This window comes from Nestor notabilis, unplaced genomic scaffold, assembly GCF_000696875.1.
Source record: "Nestor notabilis isolate BGI_N333 unplaced genomic scaffold, ASM69687v1 scaffold6144, whole genome shotgun sequence".
NCBI lineage: Eukaryota > Metazoa > Chordata > Aves > Psittaciformes > Psittacidae > Nestor > Nestor notabilis.
In genome coordinates, this window is record NW_009926772.1 from 23,370 (window position 1) to 50,146 (window position 26,777).

The following is a 26,777-nucleotide window of genomic DNA, read 5'->3' on the forward strand; positions in this document are numbered from 1 at the left end:
CATCATTTACATTTCAGTAGCAAGCAATACCAAGTGTATCCATCACCATCAGAATTGCTTGCAGAGGATCCACAATTTCTTGCATATTATCTTTCCTCAAAACCCAGTCTGGTTTAATTCTGTGAAAATATTGATGGCATGTCATTAAAATATTATACTGCCACAGCAAAAACAGCAGACTAATTTTCAAGCATTTACCTTGAAACTGTTTTTATTCTTAGAGGAGTTACTGGAACAAAGGAAGCTTTGCTGAAGAGAGTATTTGTTTTCTGCTTCACAAGTGTTCTCTCTTCATCCATTTTGTGTTTACGAACTGTAAGTTTATATAGGCTTTGAATGCAAGCAACTGCTCTTGGTATGCCTCGTATTTCCTGAGAAAAGACGAAAACAGCATACTATTAATACTACAAGTTCAAAATCAATATGCCCTCAGTGACTGGTACAGAGAGGCAAATAAGAGTTTGTATCTGTCTTTATAGCAATGAAAGAATAAAGCAATGATTAGAGGTGACTGGATAACTTAAGTGTTTATATCTGATGGATAAACAGCTAGTGAATGTATAGCATACGACCTAGGCTATCCCAGTAGCCTTATTAGGCTTATAGCAATAGGCATGAACAAAGGAAATTTCTTTCAGAAATAGGCGATGTCTCTGTTACAATACATATGTCAACACAAAGTCATGGACAATTATATTGACAGTTGTTACTAATAATAAAGTCCTTTATCTGAAAAGCAAAAGTAAGCTTTTAGAAATTGGAAAAAAGTTAATTAATTGACAACTAAACCATATCTAATGCTAAGCAATTGACAGAAGGACATCAAAACCCTGCAGAAAGTAGGGATCGCAATATCATCCTCTTGCAAGGATTGCAGGATCAGAATCTCAATGTCTTATTGACTAGCTCTGGGTGACAAAGGCATACAAAGCACAAAATAGTGAGTGTTTTCACCATCTTGGATTTTTTTTCTTTTTAATCAGAGTTTAGTCATAATTAATTACAGCCATAATAGGTATGGTAGAGAGGGAGAGAAAACAAAAATATAGAACCACCACCAAAACATGCAAGAAAAGCATGTTAAAATCAAATTTTTAAACCCAAAACATTTACGTCTTACCAAGGCTCTTTTGGAGTCCTTTGAAAGGATGGCCAACAAACAACAGGTCTTTGTGAAAATACTTCCTCCTTTCTCTGAAATTTTGTCGCCAGCTTTCCCTCTATACATTTGCAGTAGGTCTAGTAATGTATCTATAGAACTTTCTACTTCATAAACTGCATGAGTAGTTTTTTCATACTGTTATACAAGAAGGCAACAAGAAAGGTTAGACAGATCTTTAAAATATCTTTCAGTTTAGAGGAAATAGCAAAATCTATATACTTCTCAAGATGAAATTTGTAGGTGATCTAGCATCCAACTAATAAAAATCATTTCTGTATGTTACACCATCACAATAGGTTACAAAAAGCTACCCTTCGTGCTTCCCCCTGTAGAAACCTGTAGAATCTGATTTTGTTTAAAATAAATAATAAATTAGAATAAGTTTAGAGAAATTTTAAATTAAGTTTGGCCCAAATGGTAACTAAAATAACGTAATTTGAATGTAAAATGCCTGTAGGATGAATAAGATAAAAAATTAGCAAATATTTTAAGTTTCAAAGTAAAAAAACTCCAGAACAATCAATCCATAGGCAATAACTACAGTACTACTACAGTACTGATACAGCTGTATTTATGAAAATAACGAGTTCTGTAAGAAATTAGAAAGTGTAAAAATAGACTATTCCATGACGTAAATTTGGAAAAGTAGCCTGTCTACTCCAGATATATATTTCTACCTTAAAAAAAAAAAATAATTTATAGCTTACCCTAACTACTACATTATTGCATTTCTAGTTTCATGCAATACTTGCGATACCTTGGAATGTAACCAGTTAAAAGTAAAATTATTACTTTAAGCCCATGAAATAATTTTGTTTTGCCAAAAGGAAAATTAAATCATAATTACTATGATAAATAATTGTTTTCAGAATGACAATTAAAATTCAGAAACTGTTTTTTAAATTCGAAACTCTTTTGTTTGTTCAAATTTGTCTAGAAATTTTCTGCGTAAATAAATACTATAACAAAGTAGCCTACAGCTTATAAACCTGCAGAAGAAAATATTGAAGTTACCTTTGAAACATTAAGTAGAACCTGAATTGAATATCTTATCACATCCATGCATGGAACACTCCGGTTGCAACTTCGGATCAGAACAAAAATAGTGAAGATTGCTCTGCTCTGGGCCATATTTTCACAACAGAGTGGGGACAGCCTGGTAGCCACCTCTATGATAATCAAAAGGAAAAAAATAATAAAATACACAAACCAAAACCCCCACACTCCTGAAGCTCTAGCAGTTGAATTGCAAACCAGGGTTTTCTCTTAAAGTACAAATGTAAAGAAGTAAAAACCCCACAATTATTGATTTAAACAAGTATTTCTAAATCAATAGTTTTAATATTCCAGACTAAAAATTAAGAAGGCAAAACAATCCATGGAGAACACATACTGGTAGTAAATTAATTTACTTATCTAAGGCATAGTATTACTAGGACTTCCAAGAAGTTAGAGCAATTGTATCAGATTTCCTTTATCTACATTACCATTTTAATGTCTTGCTTAAATCAATAACCCAATTTTATCCTGAAGGAAAAAAACCCATATATCCATTATTCTACCTAACATGTTCCCATTTTACAATCACACAGAAAGCCTAAATATCGTTATGAACTCTTCTCAGCTGAAAAATTCCAGTTTCTATCATCCTGGAAATCTATCAGTTACAATAAAAGAAAATACTGACCGAGATGCTTTAATGCTGCAAGAATGTAAGAGATATGTTTGTATTTTAGGAGGTATTCAATAGCAGTTGCAGTTCTGTTGCACAATTTGTTTTCTTCTCTGCTCTTTTCATTAGCCTTTTCTAAACTACGTCTTAAGGCTCTGGTTTTGGCTGTGTCATTACTCTTTCTCCAAGCATATCCTCTCCACAATGCCTACAGAAAAGGAATTTCACAAAGAGAAAAAAGTTGTGAAAAAGAGACAATAGAGGAGGACTTCCATTACCATTCCAAATCAATTTTACTCAAGTCTGTCAAAGTATTTAATTACCTTGGTTATTAATTTTTAAGTAATCATAATTCAGTTTTTAATCCTCTAAATACTGGATATTCAAGACAAAAGACCAAAACAAACATGCATATACATTCCACATGCATTCCCACAGAAGTCACCCCAACCAGTATCTATTTAATATTACTGCATGATTCGCTTGCATTTAGCTTTGATGTCTAAACTGAAGCTGACTTGGCTTGCAACTGAAGTGACAAACTGACCAATGTAAACATTCTTCCTCTCCCCAAAAACCCATGAGAGCAAAATGAAAAATACAAGTGTATTTACCTGAAATTTAATTATTCCAATCACAAATTTTCTCCTCTGTCTGCAGGCCAGGAATCTTCGTACGTTTCGCTGGATTATAGTTGCTGCATCATTTCTGCGATTTAGCCAGCCACGAACGACACGTTGTAATTGAATGATTCTTTGATAATCTCTTAGAAATCTCTTTTGCTGCATTTTTGCTCGGAACCATCTCTGTTCAAAATTAAAAGTATCTTTCTATTTATTTATTAAAAGACTTTTCCCATCATAAACAAGCATTGATAAAACCTGAAGAACTATTTAACATGAACCTTGACAGATACAGGCACCATAAATATTGCTATCACTCATATAACCACCATGACTCTGATTGGTCTTGCAGTAGCTGAAATGCAAGACTGCAAAATGAAATCTTAACTAAGAACAGTTAGGGAAGCATTCTATATAGAAGCATTCCATACAGAATAAAATATTTTTAGATCCTAGAGGGATCCACCTCTCTAGGAAGCCTGCTCCGGTGTTTGACCACCCTCTCGGTAAAGAGATACTTCCTAAAGTCCAGTTTAAACCTCCCCTGGTGCAGCTTTGAACCATTCCCCTGTGTCTTATCACTGGATACCGGAGAGTAGAGATCAGCACCTCCCTTTCCACTTCCCCTCAGTTGCAGCTAGAAGACTTCAAACTAGATAAACACAAAGTCCTTAGCTGCAACTCGTAGGCCATTTCTTCCAGCCCTTTCATCAGCTTTGTTGCCTTCCTCTGGACACATTCAAGGACCAGAACATCGTTCTTAAAATGTTGGGCCCAGAACTGCACACAGCACTCAAGGTGATCCCACACCAATGCTGAATACAGTGGGATGATCACCAGTTTTGACCAGCTGGTTATACTGTGCTTAATGCACACCAGCATGCCATTTGCACTTTTGGCTGCTAGGGCACACTGGCATTACTCCATCCTAGGAGTTTTCTGTCTCTTGACTGGCTTTTAAGGAGAACTACAATTCCACTTTTCTCACTTCCCGGTTCTGTTTCTTCTCCTCTATATACAGAAACAGGAGACAGGGTATAGTATGCCAAATCTGAGCAAAAAAAAGCTTCTGTCACCCACTTGCTCTTGCCTTAAGGTGAAAATATAACTTACGGGGAGAGATAAAAGATTTGTATATATGAAGGAGCAGTAGGGCAAAGTTGGCCATAACATCCTCGACTACAGAATAGCTGAAACTAGGGGTTCCTGGTTCAGCCTCGCCGTTTATCTATTGCTGTCCTTCCATTATTGAGACTAAGTCACTTTAGAGACCTAAAGATAATTTTTACTATGAGGCAGTGCTGTAACACAGTCCTGATTTTTTGCTTTTAGAAAAGCAAAACATGGTTATATTAAAAATGCTGCAACTTAGACAGGCTTTGGTACGACTGGCAGGTTAGAAACAGCCAACCAAATAGATCCCAGAGGATTGTTCATGTAAGATGCTCTTCATTTCATGAGCCTCACAGGTTGTCACGTCTGATCTTTCCTACTTCCAGTAGAATATAAAGAAATAAGATAAGACAGTGCTCTTTTAGCAAGCTTCAGTGTCTGAAGAAAACAAGAACTTTCCCATTCATCCTCAGCTTTAAAGTGCTTAAGCCTCCAGAGCCTGCAGAGATCCACTCTGTTATGCGTATCTAGGCATAAGCAGCATTATTTAATAAATCATAGTCTCCATAATTTAGCTTGATTTTTACATGTGAAGGAACTAGTGTCTTAGTGCTACCGCTTAGCTGATAGAAAAGAAATTAGACTACATCACGCAAAATCATTTCCCCTTAATTAGACTAACCTGTATTACAAGAACAGACGAGATCTGTTTCTGTGCGAGTTTTAAGATGAGGTGAATCCTATATGCTCTTTGAATTTTAATTGCAGAGATATGATGGTATGCAGCTGCTGTAAAGTACAGTAGTCTCTTCTTTTGTTTCTGTTCTGAAATCTGTAGAAGGAAAACAAACCAAGGAACATCACTGGTTTTCATATTCAGAGATAGTTGATCGCCTATGCAAAGATGATAGTACCTTGTTGTGTACTATCAGATGCTGAAGAATTGCCTCTGAAACCATTACCTCAGAACTAAAGTAAGTTACCTTTTTTCAGTACTAGGCCTCTGATGTAAACAATAACACAGAGAAGCGATTGTAAGCAACAACACTAATATATAGCAGGGAAGAGTTTCATTCTAAGCATGTGTGTACAGAAGTATCAGTTATAGGTAAGCCACAAAGATCACAGATGCTAAAAAACACCCAACAATGAAACCCCTATTTTAGTACTAAAGGATTGTGAGAAAAGGGTCAAACTGTCCCTTTCATCTATTCTGACCCACCGAATTCTCAAACTAGTCAAAAAGTGATCGGGTTTTCCTTTTCTTGCCAGCCAGAACTAATGCTGAAACAGCTCCAGCAATCTTTACATCAGAAGTGTGGCTTTCATTTTAAGTATACCAACCTTTTTTCTGACTAAATAACCCCGTATAAATGCTTGCAGTTTAATGACAGCTCTTCTAGTTTTGTTGTATTTCATAAATTGAAGCCTGCCTTCCTGCCAAGCCCTCAGATGTTTCTGGATAATTACAGCAGCAGCGTTTTGTTGAACAAGTTTCCTTCTTGCCTTGAAATCTCTGTATGCTTTTTGGATCAAACAAGCAGCTTGAAGCTTCTGAAAAAGTTTTTGATAATTAAACTTTTGTTCATTTGCATCATGTTCACTATACATTTATACTTTAGTTCTAGATCTTTCTTCCTTCATAAGAAACCCCCACCCCCAAAACAGGAAATACAAGCAAACACATGCAGTACTAGTTTATATGAAAATGTATTTTCACAATTTGGAAGGTCTTTTCCCCTGCCTATGTGGGGTAAAAGTGTACGCAGTTTAACTTCACACTTTGTAAGCAATAAAGCCAGCAGAAAATTTTAATTTTCTCTTGCTATCAGTACAGACTGGGGTAATTCAACTATTGGACTATTCAAAAACAAACAAAAAAAAAAAAAAAAATCAACCTCATTGCTCAAAGCAAAAAGGAAATTTAATATTTTGATGACTGAACAGTTTTGATTTGAACAATCTGTATTCTGGCCCCACCTTTTTCTTTTCTATACTTCTGTGTACTGATGAGAAAAATCACTCAGATACATTGTAAACTTTTAAAATAACCATGACATAGCAGAGCGCAAGTGAAAACGTACCTTTCTGAAAAGTCTTCTAGCCCTGTACCGCCTATATGCCAACTGAATCCTAATTGCAGCATTCTTAGTTGCCAGAAACTGATGTTGAATCATTCGTGCGGTGAGGGTTGCTCTCCATCTTCTTTGAATGACAAGTGAACAGAACTTCATTTTCAAAAACCTAACATGAAAATGCATTTTAGGTTTGATTGTTTTGGTTTCCCCCCCCAAAAAAGTTGAGAACACTTGCATTTCTAAAGTAAGAAAACATCAACTGTTTACAAAATTATTAATATAGATATTGTGAAAGCAGAACTGTTATCGGTTAAAGTTTGGAACATTAGAACAAGGGGATAGCCAGCAATGTTGGCAGAAAGTCTGATTTAAAGTAGAAGATACTTTCTGTTTTCCCACAATAAGTACTTCCAGAACTTGCTGCCAAAGGAGGCTGGGGAGGGACACATGTCTAATGTTTAAAATACATTAGACAGATTGACATGCAACAGGTCCATAAAAGGATAACAAAGGGAATAATCAAGGACATAAGCTCTAGCATCCATAATCCAACGAGCGTGGATGCTGAGGGGGGACCTTAGAAATTGGTCAAGGTTAACATACTCTCCCTAAACAGCATCATCTACTGCTACTGGCAAAGGACAGTTTTGAATGAAATGAACTATCAGGCTGATCTAGCAGGGTCAGAGCCTGAGAACCTATAGATATTTGCCAGAGTGCAAAGCAGTACTAAATAACTGTATAATAAAAGCTCTGAAAAGTAGAGAAGTTTATATGAAATTCAGTATTACCAGGTCCGCTGCTGTTTTGTTTTGAAGTGACTCTGAATAACACATATAGCTTTTATCTGAGATGCATATTCCCTTCGTGCTCTACAGCCTCGAAACCAGGCTTGAATAACTCGTGCTGCTCTCATTTTGTTAGCCCACTGCCTGGCTTTATATCCTCTATATGATGCCTAGTAAATATATAAAAAGAAAATAAATAATTTTAAAAACGTTTCGACTTTTAAATTTTTTAATGGAACAAAAGAAAATTAAAAGGAAAAAAAGTCACGTTAGCTTAAAAGACTTTTACTATTCCCATCTCTACAACATTACAAATATCTCGTTTCCCACATGTGGAAGATGTTTTCTAAAGCATGTGAAACGCACTCAGAGAAATACCACAAATGCTGCATTCTAATCTCTGTAAAAATAACATCATGAAGAAAAAAATACAGGAGAAATATAAAAACCAAACACCCACCCACCAAAAACTCCCAAAACAAAGAACAAAACAAAATACCCCCAAAACAAACCAACCAAATAAAACCACAAACCTGCCTCCCCCCAAAACAAAAAACCAAACACCACCAAAAAAACCCACTCAACCCAAAATCATCTTCTGGGGTTACCTGAATTCTAATGGCAGCTCTTTTCATTTGATGATATCTTTGTTGTTCAATATTTCGCATCTGATAGGCTCTGTAGTGCTGCTGTATTAATACAGCAGAAAACTTGCACCGAAGGTATTTCTGTCTCTGAATAAATCCACGGAAAAATGCCTTAAAAAAAATAATAGACAATCAACTTTAACATATAACTTCGAACTGTTGGTCACAAGAGCAGTAATCTTAAAAATAACCCAACAAAAACAAAAAAAATAAAAAAAAAAAATAAAAAAAATCACACACTAAACACATACAAAAAAAGCCAAAACCCCACACCCAGCCCCACTATTATAACATTGAAAAGTACCTGAATTTTTATTGTGCTTTCTTTAGTTTTGTGAAACCTCTTTTTTTCAATGAATCCTCTGACTCTAGCCTGCACGATTATGATGTTCCTTCGGGTTTGTAAGTAAGTTGTTCTTTCATATTTCACAATCAAGTGGGATCGGTAGCATCGTTGTAGGACAACTGCTGCTTTTTTATAGCTTGCATACTGTGATTTACATTTATGCATTAAGTAATAGGCTTGTAACGTAATAGCTGCTGTTCTGAGTTGAATAAATTTTCTACGCTGCACAGCCATCTGAAGAAAAGACTGAATCTTTCTTGCAGCTCGTGTTTGTCGTGCTATTTTTCTCGCTTTCATCCCACGGAAGGCAGACTGAATGATTACTATTGCTTGTCTTTGAGCAGAATACTCTGCTTTCTGTAAACGAGCCCTGTGACATGCTCTGTACCACCTCTGAATAGCAACTGCTGAAGTCTGCATCAATTTATAGCGATTCCTTGCTCTTTGGCATCGGAACATAGACTGGATCATTATTGTGGCTGCTTTCTTCTCAAGGAAACATCTCCTTTCTGTGTGCATTTTTAAGAATGATTGTAAACACTGTGCAGTAACACCAGTTTCATACAGCTGCCTAGCTTTTTTAGCATGAACAGAGGACTGCAGGCAAACAACAGCCTTTAGTTTTGCATAGTTTTTCAGGTCTGCTTCTTTTGCCATTTTGGCTCTGAATCTTTGCTGTATAACTCTGACAGCCCAGCACAACCGTTTGTAATATCTATGTTGTATGTACATACGATAACTAGACTGTATTACAGTGGCTGAATCATGCATGATTTTCAGTTTCTGTCGTTCCTTCATGCCTCTATATGATGCTTGAATAACAAGAGCAGAATTTTTCATTGTCAGGTATTTCTTTCGTTGATTCTTTCCTTTAGTGTAGGATCGATAGTAGTTCTGTATAACAATAGCTGCAATTCTCATAGTTTGATAGGACCTTCTAGTCCTGTGCATTCTGTAGGCCGACTGTATTGTACTAGCAGCTAAATGCATCTGCTTAATCCTCTTCCGCACCCTAACACCTCTGTACACAGCTTGCATATGAATAGTTGCTCTGCGTAGAGAATGATACTCCAAAGTACGTTGTCTTGACAGAATCAAAGCTCTGTATCTTCTCTGAAAGACAAGAATAGCTGCTTTAACAGAGAGGTATCTCCGACGTTCTCTAAAAGCTTTAAAATTTTTCTGAATAACAACAGCAGCACAATGCATTTCTCGATGGTGCTTTTTTGCTCGCATGTCTCGAAAAGCCTTCTGAATACAAGTTGCTGCTTTCTTCAACAGAGAGTAACGTTGTACTGCAATTTTCTTTAGTTTATTGGCTCTGTATCTCTCCTGTATTAGCTGGGTTGCCCACTGAACTTTTCTGTAATGGCAGTACTGCCTATACATTCGGTAGTTTCTCTGTATTGTAAGTGCTGCCTCATGTCTTTTCTTTAAGAAGCATCTTGTTTTCATTCCTCTGTAGGCAGCCTGAAGAACTAAAACTGAATTGTACAGTTTTAAGTACATTTCTCTCACACGCTTCCCTTCCCTGTATGCACGATAACGTTGCTGTATGGTTACTGAAGCAAGCCTGACAGCTTGGTAAGAAATGTAAATTTTACGCATTCTTAATGTTGCTTGAATAACTGTAGCAGCTTGATGCATCTGTTGCATTTTTTTTCTTACCACAAAACCTCTATATGCAGACTGTAGGACAACAGCAGCTTTAAGGCAAGAGAGATATTTTTGACGTTGAATTTTTGCCAGTTTTGTTGCTCTGTATTTTCTTTGAATTACAATAACAGTTTTCTTAATGGAAAGAAAATGTTTTCTTTTGAGAAAAGTTCTAAATCTTCTTTGAATAATCGCAGCCGATTCATTCATACTTCTTAAAAGTCTTCTTGTTCTCATACCACGGAATGCAGCCTGGATACGAAGCGTAGCCCTTTTCACAATCATATAGTTGTGAACTTGCGTACTGCACTCCTTACAGGCACGATACCACTGCTGAATACACCTAGTTGCCAGCAACAACTTTCTGAAATCCTGCTGCTGTTTGTGCATTCGATAATAAGACTGTATTATTGCTGCTGACTGATGCATAGCTTTTAAGTCTTGTCGGACCTTCATGCCTCTACAGGCAGCCTGAAGGATAACGACAGACTTCCTTAGTTCCAAGTACTTTCTCCGTTGTACTTTGCCTAAACAAAATGCTCTATATTGTCTTTGAACTACAATTGCTGCCATTCTCATTGCCTGATATTTTATGCTCACGCGATGCATCTTAAACATGGCTTGAATAGAAATAGCTGCTTGATGCATACGTTGAACTTGTCGTCTAACTCTGATACCTCTATAAATTGCCTGCATTTTGATTGTGGCTTTTTTTAAAGACAAGTAATTCCGTTTTTGATATTTAGCATGAATAATTACACGATAATGCCTTTGAACTACTATAGCTGCAGATTTAAGTCTTTCATAGTCTTTTTTGACCAGGTAAGATTTGAAGGCAGCTTGTATAGTTGTAGCAGCTTTGTTTAAGTTGTTCAGTCGTTTCCTCACAGCCATCCCACGGTAAGCAGACTGCAAGACTAACACAGCTGCCTTTATTTTTAGATAAACTGCACGCTGGGTTTTTTTCATACGGTAAGCTCTGAAGTATTTCTGAATCACTAGAGTGGCTTGTCTTAGTTTCTTATATTTTAGTTGATTTACGTGCATTCTGTAATAGGACTGAATAACTGTTGCAAGATTATGTTTCTTTTGAATTGTTTTTCTCACAGTTTTCCCCCTCCATACTGCCTGCAGAAGCACTACAGAGTTACGCAGTTGAATGAATTCTTGCCTTTGTTTCTGGCCTATAACACTGGCTCTGTAATGCTTTTGGATAGTTAGCACAGCATGGCTCATAAGTCTGAATTTTTTCAGAGCCATGAATTTTCTGAAGGCAGACTGTATCTTAGTGGCAGCAACATGCTGTCTTTGAATCTGCTTTCGTACCTTCCAGCCACGAAAAGCTGCTTGTAAAGAAAGCACTGATGCTCTTGTCATTAAGAAGTTCAGTCTTTGCCTGTTACCAGTCTTGTAAGTTCTGTACCATCTCTGAATCGCAATGGAGGCCTGAACCATTGCCTTATATTTCATTCTTGCAGCATGAGCTCTAAAAGCAGCCTGAATTTTAACAGCAGCTCTATATTCAAGTTTAAGCATTTTGCGTGCTTTATAACCCCTGTAGGCTGCCTGTAAGCACACAGCTGCTTTTTTAACTTGCAAGAACTCCTGCCTCTGACACAGCTGCTTTTTGTATGCACGATAATGTTTTTGAATGACAACAGCAGCACTGTAGATGCTTAAATAACGTCGCCTGTCCCTTCTCATTCTGTAGCTTGCCTGGAGAAATATGGCAGTCTCCCTCCACCTTTGTATTTGTTTCCTGACAAGATAGCCTCGAACTGCAGCTTGAATTCTTATGCAAGCTCCCTTCAATTTCCTATAATCTTCTTTAAGTTGAAGAGCATATTTATGAGATCGATACTTCTGCTGGACATAAAGCGTTGCCGCCCTTAATGCACAATATTGCTTATGTGCTTGCCTCATCTTTACAAAAGCTTGAATTTTCACTGTTGCATCTTTCAGGTTTTTGAATCTCTTCCGGACAACATAAGCACGGTAACTGGATTGAATTTTTACCACAGCTCTTAATATGCGAGCCTCTTTCCTAGCTTCCATTCCTCTGTAGGCTGACTGCAGGACAACAGCAGCCAGGCACATCCTCTGGAAATCAGCAGCTGCCTTTTTAGAAGTGACATGTGCCCTATACCAAGTCTGAATTACAGAAGCAGCATTTTTAATCTCTTTGTATCTTTTTACTTGTTGGTATTTTCTCACATGTGACTGCAATGTAATAACTGATTTTTTTAGTTGTAAAAATCTTAGTTTCTCTTTTTTCATTCTCCACAGTGATTGAACAACACAAACTGCTTTTGTTTGTCTGTATAGCTTACGCGCCCTCATGCCTCTAAAAGCAGCCTGGAGAACTATCACTGCTGCACGCTTTTGCAAATACTGTTCTCTTTCAATTTTTCCTAGTTTATAAGCTCTGTAATACTGCTGAATTATCACTGTTTTTGCCCTGTGTTCCTGGTAAATACGTCTAGCCAGCTGACACCTGTACCAAGCCTGAATCTTGATAACACATTGTTTAATATGTAGATACTGCTTCAGATCTCTGTGCATCCTATACCAAGACTGTATGACAAGGGCAGCCCTCTTTCTTTTAGCCAGTTTTGAACATTGCCATTTTCGGAAATAAGCCTGAAGAACTAAAGTAGCTTTAACTTTCTGTTGAATTTTGTATTTTCTCCATCTTCTGAATGCAGACTGGATAGTAAGTGCTGAGGACTTCAAGATTTTATATCTTTGCCGATCTTTTTTTGCCAACTTAGATGCACGCAGATGACTCTGAATTGTAATAGTAGCCCAAACAATTCGCTTATATGCGGCAACAGACTTGACCATCCTTATCCTTGCTTGAACAAAAATAACATAGTGCCTTAGCCGTAAATATCTTTTCCTAGCAGAGTATCTTCTCCAATAGGCCTGCAGGAAAAAATAGAAAATTTAGTATTTTCTCCATGGAATCTCAAGTTAAACTTAATTTTGAGGACTACTAACCTCAGTCTTTTAACGATTTCTTTATTCTTACTTAATCCCTAGGAAGATAAACCCAGATATCAACATAAAAACAAACAAACCAAACCCAAACGAGTGAATCATTGCTTTTTAAGCAGTTTAAATTCTGCAAAACAGATAAATTTTCCCCAGCAATAAAAGATTCCCTTTTTTTAACTTTTTGATAGATCTGCAATTCTTTAATTTCCACTCCAGAAAGTCTTAAGAATGTAGTATTTACCTTTGGACAACGGTGGGGAAAGTATCTTAAGAAACAGAATTAACTGCCCAACTACCAATTGGTAACTAATGTAACCAATGTCTGCCATTCTGAACTTGCCCACTGCAAGTGGCATAACACCACGAGTGTAATTTTTTTAAAGCTTCTTTAAGTAATGTTCATCAGCTACAAAGAGGCAAACCAACACAATCTGATCAGTTCTTACTTGGACTGCTTTAAGACCCAGTGGCTTTAATGTTTACGGCATACCAAAAATACTCACTGAGAAGGAAGAACTGTTGATTTAATAGCACATTTCCATTTTAGCTTGAAGACAGAAAGTTACCAAAACATCTCAAAGGCAGGGGTGGGGTAAGTAAAATTACATTTAATGAAGACATCAGTTGCTGCAAGCAGAACAAATGGCCCTGAGGAAGCCAGCTGCTTACAGGCTTCAGAGGATTTCCTTGCTGTGTGATCTCATATTACCTGAATGATTGTGGCAGATTTACTTCTGGCTTCCTCCAGTTTTGTGTTTTTTAGATTTAAAAAAATCATCCTAGCCAAGTATCTTCTCCAGTGCTTCTGGATGAAAACTGCTGCATTCACTCTCCTCAGGATGCGTCGACGAGACAAGAAGTTTATTGCAGATTTTTGAATTATCCGAGCAGCTCTGTCTCTTTCCTACAAGAAGTCCACTGAACAGTTAGCTTTGGAATTTTCACCCAAATTTTTTATGTATTAAAATAACTATCTAAAGCAATCTCATAAAAATTAGGCTTGTTGATACCACAGCTTTTCTTTAGTAAAAGAACTTCCTGAGACAGAACATTTCAGCACTGAGATCTTTGTAAAAGGGTGGTATCACTTAAATTTATAGCCTCCCACCTTTACAGTTCTTCCTCTTTTATACTCAGTTTTTAAACACTGCTAGGCAACCCATTTTCAAGCCTCAATTTTGGTTCTCATTCATAAGAATTTCAGGTACACTTACAAATTAAGCATACCAGAATGCTTTCCAGCTATATTTAAATAAGAGTATAAAGATAGTCATACCAGTTCATGTCCGTCTAGCCCAGAGTTTTGTTTGCATATACAAACCAATGTTTTTATTGTAACCCAGAGACTGTAATAACAAACTGATGTAGGTACAAAGTAAAAGAAAAAAAGCAACTAACAAACATAACACATAATTAGATCATCTTGTCAGAACCCTACTACTAGCTTATCCTACCATAGAGCAAAGTAATAAGTGTACATTGTAAGACTAAAAAAAAGCCTGCAGAGCTTAGGGGTTTTGATTCCCCCTTCCCCTCCCAGCATCTTTATTACTAGTTATTTTAAAACAGTTATAAAGGGAATAAATTGTCATCATCATTAGAGTTGTGCAGCTTTTATAAACACAAAAAACTGGAGCTGAAAATACCTACATAAGTATAACATCTGCCCCCTTCTACACCACAGATTCTTGGAATATTTCACTCATACACTATTCCAACATCAAGTAATATATATCTCAGACACAGTGGGGGCATTTATCAACCTTAATGGTGTCCCACTTTTAAAACTATCACAATATCTGGTAGAACTACCAGAAAAGAAAGAAATAAAATACCAGAACTCGTGTGACTCAACTCAAAACACTAGTAAAGTTTAGTTCCTGAACAAAAACAGTAAATCTATCCAGAAGTGTAATTACTCTTTTCATCTTGTAGACTTCAATAGGAATTAAAAAGTAACTACTCTCTTTTTGTTTTAAGGAAGCAATGCAACTATTTTCTATTTGAAATATTGGGAAAGCACTTAAAGGGTGACATGCTCTAATAAGAACACAAAAGAACAGCAGCCTTTAGACAAATATAAGTACACCAAAATAGTCTTTAAAAAAAAGTGTGTTTTAGTAGATTATGCCACCAAGGCCATACACTTTGATAATAAAAATGGTACTCATTAAATGCCAGTACTATTCTAATAAACATGTATACTTTAAACAGTGAATTTATATTTTCTATTTAGCATTTCTCTAAGATATGAATACTGCACAGGCAAAGAGTACCTGAGAAAGTTTCAGCTCCTTTTTCAGCCTGTAATTCCTCCAAGCAGACTGAATTAAACGTACAGCTCGAGTTTCTTGACGAAGATCTAGAAGCCGCGAACACAGAAATGATAGGTAGGTAATAACAACCTATATAAACACAGAACACAGCAAGTTAAGGGCTATACAGAAGAGCAGGACATGTTTCACAGGAAAGCAGAACATGGTTATATCAACTCTAAAGGTATTTTACCTTCTCATCAGGAATTGTATTTGACATGTCAGAGTGATGAATCATTGCTGGTATTCCACCTAGGTCAGATACTGCAGCATTGATCAGCTGGAAGTTTTTCCTTTCATTGTCCAAGAGTTCCTTGTACAGGACTGAGGCAGTTACAGCTTTGCAAAGACAAAACATTTGTGAAACCAAACTGTGTATAAAAGAAATAGGTTTAAAATGAACTTCTGTGGATCAAATAACTCACTTTGGTCAAACATTCCTTCTATAACATTTAGAGAGGTATCAGACTCCGAAGAGGATGAGGGAGAAGAATTTAGTCCCACTGTATGAGTTCTTGAGCATTCTACTGTTTGAGTTGTACGTTGGCACACAGCTTCCAGAGGCACATAGCATGGATGATAATGATGAATCAAATGACATAATACTCTACCATCTGAGAAACACACTGTGAAATTTTCCACCTGTTAAATAAAATACAGTAAGATACAAGTTCCTTGAATTTTTGTTAATCTGAGGAGAGGAATTCCGCTTATCCCAAACATTAGTTTAATTCTCACAGTTCCTATAAATGATGAAAGTTTTATGCACAATATTTTTAGGATGAATGCTCATTAAACAACAACAAAAAAACCCAACAACCCAAAACTAACAATCACACACCCCCCCCAAAAAAAAAACAAACAAAAAACCCAAACCAAAACCAACTCGGCACATTTCACCAAAAATGTTCCATTTTTAAAAGGTACTTTTATGCATAACACTAACTGGAAGGGGAGATCCTTTTGCTCAAACTTGATTAAAAAGAAAGCTGCAGCTAAACTCACACAAAGACAGTTATTTCAAATCAGATTAGAAAGTCCAGAAGGATATGTAAGACTAATTACCATTGGCTGCTACTACATGTTTTATAGTTCAAAGAATTCTGCTCTATAAAGAATAACCATTCTTATGCATCCAGCAAAGGATGCATTTGCCAAAATGTGCATAAAACTATTTACCTTGATATTGTAAAATCCACAAACAGCATTAACCCATGCCATTAGCAGCTTTACATTTTCACTGTAACTTTGAAATGAGAAATTACTACTATTATCTTCTTGTACTCTACAAGAATTTGGAAAAGTCTTGAGAGCACCCAGTTGTGTTTTCCTCTTGTGTGTGTTCCTTAAAAACTCAATTTCTTCTTTTAACTGTTCTGCATTAAGAAATACATCCACCTATTAGGAAGAAAAAAAACCAACAAAAAAACCCTAAAGATTTTATTTACATCACCGTCAGTCTGACACATCATGCATTATAGCAGCTGGATACAGAGGCTTTAGGTATGGCATTTTAAAAAGAAACTACTCCCATGACTTAGCAGTACCTGTCACACTGAATCAGTAGTCTATAACCGGGACTTGATAGCATAGATGTCAAGTTGTCAAGTGTCCACTATCAACTGCTTCAGATAAAAGAACCTAAACCCGCATTTCCACTGTCCTGTGTAAAACAATTAGTTTATAGTTGGGGAAAACAGGGAAACTCCCTGAAACAACCAGTGTAATTTCAGCATCTTTCCAGACAAAACAACAATTTCAGAGTCTCATTTGCATTTCCACTGAGTCCATGTCATCATTTACAGGATTCCAAGAGGACTTGAGCTGGTGTAATGCTGTGAGATTTGGAGAACAAGTAGCATATCCACAGGGCTTGGATAAAGCCACTGCTCACTGAAATTATTTCCTCAATCAAAAGCAATGGAACTGTGACATGGGCATCTGGAGAACCAACTGAATGAAGGTAACTCCTCAATACTATAACAGTATTTAAGAAGATAGTTATGTTTGATTTTTATTATGTTCTTCTGGCTGACAGCTCTGTGGCGATAGTCTTTGAAATTCTTGCTTTAGATATAGTTAAGTATACTTATATTCCCGACTACTTAGTGGTCAATTTCCACCTCAACTTCTATGTTATTTTACCTTTCATACTTTAAGTTTTTTCTAACTGGATTTACTGGCTGGATATATGTTTTCAAAAGACTATTGAGCTCAAGTTAACTACTAAAACAGTCTCAAGAAACTATTTTGCTTCCTCTACTATTTTTTTTTCCACTGGCTTTGAAATGCCATTGCAGTAATGCCCAAGAAATTTTTGTTCTTGCTTCAAGAATGTTTCTTCAAATTGACTGTTTCAGACAAATGAGAAAAAGTAGAAGAGCTATAGCTTCAAAGCTTACTCTATAATTGCCTAGTCGGTGTAACCTCAAAACAGCTTTTTCAGTTAGTAAGAGCCAGCATTTTGAGACCAATGTTATTTTACTTTTCACTATCAAATCTGTTGGCATACAGCGTAAATGTTTTTTTCCCAAAAACTTGTATGAATGGGTATAAGAAAAAAGCACAGTTAAAATGTTACTGAATCTGTATTGTTAGGCCACAGATTTAGGTAAAGTCTGCATGGCAATTCATAGCAGATCATTTCAGTCTAAAATTTAATTTCACAGGCTTTGACCAACAACAAATATTCCTGAAAGACTGGTGTTTTAACTTGTAACTAGTAACAAACAAACAAAATAAGTAATTGAATAGTACCTGGAAGGCAAAGACAATTTTCCACAAGAGTGCTAACGTTCGTTCTCTGTGCCTATCCACAATATCCCTGGAGTCAATTGAAGCACCTATTAAACAAAACAGGGAATTAAAGTATGCATTACTCCAATGCACTTAAGAGTAACCCTGCTTTCTAGGCCTTACCACTTTCATCTTTCAAGTGAATTCCTCGCTCTCTAAGGACATTAAGAACAATGTCAACATTATGCATCTTCTGTAGGCGACTTATTGCAGGAACTCTCAGCTGTTTTGAAAGATCCCAGTTTTTGGTGAGAAGTTCCATTGTTCTCCTAACAAAGGGAATTTCACAGTTTAATGCTCATATTAAGTATCATATAAAAGAAAATAAATAGTTCAAAATAATTCTGTATCAACGTACACCAGGCGAATACCACATTGTAAATCCACAGCCAGATTTGTTACAGCAAAATCAAATTCATCAAGTGGAGTTTGAATATGTCTGACAGGTAGTCCTAAGAAACCAAGATGTCGGGAAAGGTCACCTTCACCACTCAGGAAGTCCCGAGAAAATGCAAGCAGAAGGTCTTTGCTAGCCTAAAAGAAATTGAAAAAAAAAAAAATTAAGAGGGAAGATAACCTTAACACTACAATAATCATCAAGCAGAATACAATTTTCATCCCTTTTCTCTCAAATTAAACTTGACATTTCCTTGCCTAGTACTTAAAGTTATAAATTATTTTGTTAAAGAAAAGTATACAGATTAAAAAATAAAAATGAATTCTACATTGAATCATATGACAATGTTAGAGGGAGATGTCAAATGACAAGTCTCTTACCTTGAACTCTGCATCTTTACAAAAGAGGCAAGGGTCATGATCAATCATTCTGGACTGTTTGGCACAATCCAGAAAGCAAACTAAGAGCAGCAATTTCTTCAGTGTGAATTTTGACAAGGCTTCTTCATGACCTGAAAAGGTAGAACCTGTTAAGTGACAATTCAAAAATGAAGTGCTAAAAATAACCTATTTTGGGAAATAGTAGTTACCTTCTCGGTAAAGGTGAGGCACAGTGGGATGTCTGTATTCAGCTGCAATGTCAGGGTTCCAAAGCAAGCGATTAAGTATAAATATTGCTAAACCCATAACATCGCTATTACTCTCCAAAGCTATCAGTTCTCCATAAACAGTCTAATATGAAAGGAGGGGAAAAAAACCAAAACTGTTAAAAATTAACTCAAATACTGTGAGGTATTTTTTTAATAACATACATTACTGAAGTTCTAAAGTAGTAAATGGTAATTAGACTTTAAAAAGCAACCAACCAGTTTTTCAAATCAGTCACTGAAGGATAAAACCAAATGAAATTTCAGAAGATATAGTCTCACCTCAAAACATGTGCAATAATATGCATCTTAAGAATCAAGCAGGAACTTCTTTAAGACAATCACATTTTTCTCCAGTTTAGTAAAGAGTGAAACTGATAGGAAACTGCTTTTGTGTTATTGGCCAGGGAGTTAACTTCCATTTTCCTTGATTAAATACTTTCCTTTTTAATAAGCTAAACACTTTTTAAAAACAAGTCTGTTGTATTAAAAGAGATGTAAATATGCTATAACTGAATTAAACTTATCTCAATTAGTAAAACACAAAATACAAGGAAACTCATCAAACATCCTCTACTAAAAAAATGCTAGATGTCTTTAAAATTTGTTTATAGCCCTTATGGGGCTATATTCTGCACTTACCTCCAGGCCTATACGAAGCCACAAAGGGTTGTAAGATAAAAGCCAGTTAAGGACTTTCTGCCTCTCTCCTGCAAGAGAGCATCATGTAATATTACATGCAGCAAACGTTTCGTGTTACAGCCAAACTTTATATCAACCAATTTTAGATTAAATCAATTTAGTCTGTAAATATTCTTTTTAAAGAATATTTAAAGAAAAGAGAGGATGCAAAGTTTTAGTATTCTTACCTATGTCTTTCCAGAGGTGTCTGTCTCTACGAACTAGCAAACGTCTACTTTCAATCTCAACTTCCAGCTTTTTAATAGCTTTAACCATTGTTTCAGATGTAAACAAACGGCAAGCATCACGTCGTAACTTATTCAGCTTACGATGAGCCATATAAGCTTTTAGAGATGCTTCCTCTTTTGTTGGTGCTTTAGGAACACTGATTTTATGATGGTTCTCTTCTCCCAGGATAAGAGCAGCTGCATTTACTGCTTAAAATCACATAAGAAGTATGCATTTACATCTCAATTAAAGGTAGCTTTGCCCACCTCCTTAACTTTTTTTCTCTTTAAGTTCACATTTTGCTGTCTTCCTTCTGACTAATGATTTTATACCTCTGGAAGCTTATCAGCTGTTGCAGTAAACATATTGTCACATATATGTATATTATTCAAGTATTTAATATAACAATGCTTATTTCATAAGCAAGCAGTGCTATAAATGCAGTTTCAAGATCAAATGTACCATCTTCAGTTTTTTAGATTGAAGCTAAAGATTGAGGAAAAATTACATTTTACTATCATTTTAGTAAAGTGTTTTTCAGCAGGTGGGGTATTCCCAACTCAACACCCGCAAGTGTCACAGCCACTCCATGAGGAGTGTCACAGCCACATGTTCCAGTGTGTATTTCTTGTTGCAGAACACACTCCTTCAGGTGTATGGTATACTGTGCTTGGTGTGAGCAAGTTTGCCATCCACAGTTATCACAAGAGGAAAATATGACTCTGAAAAGGGTTAGATGGTTATAAAATTCTGCTGGGATGGACAGCACTGCCTCCAATACAAGAACTGCTTTTGGTTTAACACTGCATTTTTTCTGATGATCTTAGGGTCTTTTCCAACCCTAACTATTTTACAATTCTAGCATAACTGCCACTGAGACACATTACAAAATATTTGGATTATGATTATCACAGTATTAAGTCAAAGGCTGAAAAAGGAAACACAAATGGTACATAAAAAATAAAAACCAAAAAGCTACTCTTAGGTAAGAGCTTAATGTTACAGAAACTAAAGTGACAAGTTGGTACTATTCATTAATGCTAATAAAGTTCAGCTGTAGCAGTTATTTTTCTCCTTCTTAGTAGCTGGTGCAGTGCTGTGTTTTTGACTTTCAGCCTGGGAACAACACTGATAACACACTGGTGTTTTTAGTTGTTGCTAAGTAATGTTTACTCCAATCAAGGACTTTCTCAGTCTCATGCTCTGCCAGGGAGGAGGGGCATGGGAAGCTGGGAGGAAGCAGGGACAGGACACCCAACCCAAACTAGGCAAAGGGTTATTCCATACCACAGCACATCATGCCTAGTGTATAAACTGGGGGGAGCTACCTGGAAGGCCCAGATTGCTGCTTGGGTCAGGCTGGGTATTGGTCGGCAGGTGGTGAGCAATTGTATCCTCTCCCCTTGTTATTTCCCTTATCATTATTATTATTGGTGGCAGCAGTAGTGGTTTGTATTATACCTTAGTTACTGGAGTGCTGTTATCTCAACCCGTGGGAGTTACATTCCTCCGATTCTCCTCCCCATCCCTCTGGGAGTAGGGAGGAAAAAGTTGGGGAGTGAGTGAGCAGCTGCATGGTTCTGAGATACCAGCTGGGCTTAAACCATGACAAGTATGTTATATAATGTTCAAAGACATCAAAAGACAAGGTGAAAACTTTTGTACTCTTACCTTGTGAGGTGCTTGTTTTTACACTGAAGTCATCAGGTGTAAGTACGAAATTTAACCACCAGGTGAAACCTCGTTGTTGCTTCTCCTTCCAACGCTCATCATAGAACATGTTTTTAGCAGCAAAAGGCATTGGATGCCGAGGGATGACTAAAAAAAAAAAAAAAAATATATTAAGAGAAAAAAGAGAAAAAACAAAAAAAAAAAAAAGAGAAAAAGTCTTTGAAGTTCTTGAAATGCTTGATAACCAACATACATTTCATTGTGGGAAGGATTTATATTTTACACTCTGTTTAGCACTATAGCAGAAAAAAGCAGACTGTTAGAATCTTCAGTGACTTCAGGTCAGCCACTGCTAAATAAATTTCAGCAACAAAACATGAATTAAGCTACTAAAGCACTAGAACAAATACAAGATTTCTAGAACCCAGGCCATTTGCAATGCACATCTTGTGTCAAAACCAAGTTGAGTTGGATTACATCTGGAAGAACCATTTTATAGAGGCATTTTTCTGATCAGATCCAATTACTATTATTAGCTCTGCAAAATTAGTATTCTTTCAGTGAAAGGTCTTCTCAAGTATTCCGTTGTATTAAAATGTTATCAGATATCAAAGAGGCATTTCACTGATAACCATCAGTCAGCTGGGAACATTCTCTGTAATGTAGCTTTTACGTAACAAGCAAAACTAGAGAAAGCAAGAAGTACCTTCAGCTGGCCAATGTATTGCAACCAATTTTCCTATGAGTAGTCAAAATGGAACATGAAAAGCTATATATATTTTTCTACTAGATGTTGAGTCATTGTAGGTACAATCTTCTATTTAATTTCAACTCTAACCAGTTGGTCTTACCAATCACTAGCAGTACAACAATTGTGATGTTCAATTTAGTGTATACTATTTTACTAAACGCCAGAAGTTAGCTTACCTGTTTTCAGTGGTTTCACAAATGTCAGGTGAGACTGAGCCAATCCAGGGATGGGTTTACTAATTCTGTTGGTAGTTTTAGACGCTTTTTGAAGTGAAGAACCTACAAGCATTCACACAAAAATACATCAGTGAAAAATTAATGTATTAGAGTTTTAATCATTTGTCAAACACAGAAAAATAGTAAACCCATACAAAATCCCAGTAATCTCGCGTTGATCAAAGTTAAGCAAATCAGTTTGATGACAAATAAAAGGGAAAAATAGTTAAGAGCAAATAAACACTACTGCATTTCACAGATTTTCCATACATTAAGGAAATACACTGTTTGTAATTCATTATCATATGGCTAGAAACACTAAGCTAATTAGTAAAAACTTTCATTAAAATATGTGAAAGTGTTTATTCTATAAACACATGTGGTAAGAGGTATGAATTGTAGGGCTTGACTTACCGCTTTCCACAGTTAAATGGCATACTACATTCATACTTGTTTCAGAGCAGTCCAACTTGTGTTAGCTTAGGCATCAAGGCACTAGCTAATAAGTATCATTAGCAGGAGGAGGACTTTTACAAGTTGTACCCTCCTGCTTAGCTCAAGTAGTGTTTTTCATAGAACATTCCCTTCTATAGAAGTGGTCATTTGAATCTTTCTTGCACTTCTAATAGATTTTGAATACATACTGGTAATTTTTAATAAAGCTGGATCTCAAAAGAATTAAATTACTGATTGGCATTTCAAACTTAAATTTTAATAGTGAAATATGAGTTCTTTTTGTGAAGCCTAGAGACAACATTTGTACAATTAGAAAAATAACAGGCTGTATTTCTCAAGAAAAAATCTCAAGAAGAAAGTAACTCAAAGCTATTATTTCTGTGTTTCACAACTAGGATTAACAGACATCAAAGTCATTTTGAGCTCACAGAACACTTCCTTCTCCAGTCCATCTAATGTTACTCTAACTGTATATCACTTTGTTTATCAGTTTCTATATGAAAGACACAAATTCTAATAGAAATGACCTGGTAGGTAACACAGCTCTTCCTGCTACACACTAACACTGTTAGCATGTACTTGTCTTACGCAGACTTATCTTAAAAAGCCTGAGAAAAAATGAATTAGTGAAAGTCCCAAATCAAATCTAGATTTGATGTGATTTTCATTTGAACTGAAGCAAGCAGTATATGTTATTTTCATCAGAAAGCTGTGACAATTTCTTCCTGTTAGGACCTGTGTGAAGATTCTGCAAATTAAATGCATCTTTCAGTTACAGACCCTTATTCTTTTTGCATTCCAGAGCATACTTGGGAATGGAGCATTTGGAAAACTCAAAACACATTGAATACAAAAAGTCAACTACCAATCTTCAAGCAACAAAGTACTGGTGAACTATAAAGGCAGAAGGATCTACACAAGGCTTGTAAGCTAATTAGACAGTAAAAAGCAGGCAGAGTGAATGAGACTTGAGAACTACATATTTGAAAACATGACAACAGTAACGGAGTTAAATATTCACAACAGTAAGCGTACATGTGAGAAATCTTGCGCAGTAGGTTACTAGTAAATTTGAAATACGCAACAAGAACTCTGCTTGAGAACTGTCAGATACTTTTCATGTTACTGTCATTAACAAGGTTTACAAAAGAGTAAAGTAAATTTGAAGCTAATTACATCACCAAAATTAGCTTTCAAATTTTTAAAATCCAGACAATATCAAACAAGCTGAAAAGGCCCAGATTTCAGAGATATGAAAAGGCTCAGTGGAAAGCTTATCATCATGTTCCAGTATTCAAAGGATATCTACAAAGACAACTTGAGACTCCCTTTTTACAAGGAGTCACATGGAAAAGAAAGGGGTAATGGGCACAAGCCACTCCTGGGGATACAAGAAGAAAACTTTTCACAATGAGAATAATCAGCCACTGGAATAATCTCCCAGGGAAGTGGTGGATTGCCCAGTGTTGGCCATCTTTAAGATTCAGCTGGACAGAATGCTGGGCTATCTAATCAAGGTCATGCTTTGCCTAGTAAGGTTGAGCCAGATGACCCTTCCTTCCAACCTGGTATTCTGTGATTCGATGAGATATGAAATATTCCTGACTGTTGCTAGACAGTTCAAGTTTGCTATACAAATTCCATAATCAAAGGCATCTTTCAGAAAAGTGGTAAACGAAAGAAAAACTGCTCACCAGCTTTCTTCCTCTGCCCTACTCTCTCTCGGTTTGCAGGTTTGAGAGCTGATGGTCTCACAGTGGTATGTGTTTTATTGTCCACACTAGACATAAGGGTTCTTTTTCTTTCCACGACTTCCACATACACTGGAGCTGTAACTTTGCTATTTTCTACATACATGTCACTTTTCCTCTTACGACATAAAGTTGTTGATCCAGTAGGAGATGAATTTACTTTGTCATTGTGACACTTATTTTCAGCTGAAATGGGACCTATAACTGGAAGGTGGTTAGATATTTCTGCTTTTGTATGTACAGGCACATTAGCACATCCCATTATTGCTTTATTAAGGCATTTTTTAGATTTGGGCCAGTGGGTTTCCCTTCTTTTTTCTTCAACATCAGGCTTATTTTTTATGACAGTGGCAGAAAGAACTGGACGCTTCTTTGGTTGTTCTCTCAAAGAATTGTGAGTCTGGAGTTCCTCTGTAGAAGCAAAACTGAAGTGAATTTCTTTGGGTTTGTCATAATGAAGTACCTTTGATTCTACATTACGCAACTCCAAGACTTCATTTAAGTTGTGTTCTACATAAACATGTGGGTTTGTCTCTACATCTCCATTTGTTTTCCATTTTGAGGGAGGGAATTTCTTTACGACATAGGTCTCTGTAGTAGATGATACTACAGCTGCTTCAAGTACAGAAGTCTTTAATTGCTTATCTGATAAGCTGTCTTTCAAAAACTGATCAGGTGACAGAATTGGAACAGCCTGTTCTATTATATCTATATCCACTTGATAACTGCCATTTACAAAAGAATCTGGACTTAAAATCCTTCTTGTACTTAGAACAGGCAAGGATGCTGAGTGTTCTGGAGTGCAAACTGATGGGAGCACACGATTAAGAATTACATCGTTTGAAACTGGCAGTTCTGCTAATCCAGTAGTACTGTATGCACTTTCGAATTCATTGTGCTCATTAACAAATTTATTGACATCACAGCTGTCCGTTTCAGGCATTAACTCATTATTCACAGTGGCAGCAATATCCGAGAATGTAGTTGATCTTCTCATTGCAAGTGGTGTGCAAGCAGTATTATGATGTTCTTCTAGCAATGGTGCGATAGGAGATATAGGCAATTTGTTTTCTGAGCCAACAAGAGAGTCATTTCCTGGGGATGTACTATTTTCCACCATGTTCTGATTTTCACATGGCTGAAGTGGGCTTCTAAGTCTGTCCCTCTTCTGAGAAACTTGAAAGGTTTTATTAACATTTTTAACTTTTGAAGTACTTTTTTTAACTTTTGTTGAAGCAGATGTTTCTGACGAGTTTTTCTTTTTTATAGTATCCCAAAGACTCCTCTGAAAAAGAACCACAAATGAAAGTTAATATGCTGACTTTCTAAATACTTTCATGTGCAAAAATGAAGGTTACCAGTGTATTAAAAGTCTAAAAACACTATAAAAAAAATACCTAGTCCAAAACTCATTGCAAGTTATTTTCAGGCTTTTTGGGTCGTTTTAGTTTTATTCTCTAAGCTGTAACGCACTAGTACCTACTTTCCAACCCAGCTGAAAATAAATTAAGACAATGGATATTCCTACAGACAGCATAATTTATCAAATTTTAATGGTCCTTCACTGAATTTTCTACTAATAAAACCAGTACCTGTGTCAGCTACGGCAAAGTAATGGAATTAAGACACATAGTAAACACACACCTTTTTCTTCAGAGGCTGCTCAGCAACACCCAGGAGCACAGCTTGATGCTTTACAATGCCATTAATAACAAAAGTTATCAGTTCTCTGACTTTTCCTTCTTCTAATGGTGTCCATGTTACAGAAGCAAAGACTCTTTGTCCTGA

At 36.3% G+C, this 26,777-nt stretch overlaps 1 protein-coding gene across 1 annotated transcript; it reads right to left on the reverse strand.

The window, feature by feature from the left end:
• Nucleotides 1-2: 2 nt before the first annotated feature.
• ASPM (asp (abnormal spindle) homolog, microcephaly associated (Drosophila)) lies at nt 3-26,777 on the reverse strand (the record flags this gene model as incomplete). The annotated part of the gene is made up of 28 exons (XM_010013728.1): nt 3-119; nt 199-371; nt 1,121-1,297; nt 2,177-2,331; nt 2,850-3,042; nt 3,449-3,640; nt 5,253-5,402; nt 5,915-6,121; nt 6,715-6,814; nt 7,440-7,606; nt 8,388-8,915; nt 9,189-13,010; nt 13,792-13,986; nt 15,359-15,487; nt 15,591-15,736; nt 15,823-16,039; nt 16,577-16,795; nt 18,155-18,240; nt 18,317-18,462; nt 18,552-18,727; nt 18,971-19,101; nt 19,180-19,321; nt 19,879-19,946; nt 20,106-20,351; nt 21,817-21,963; nt 22,744-22,845; nt 24,933-26,274; nt 26,634-26,777. Coding segments are annotated over 28 exons (9,606 nt in total), but the record flags the coding sequence as incomplete, so codon positions are not given.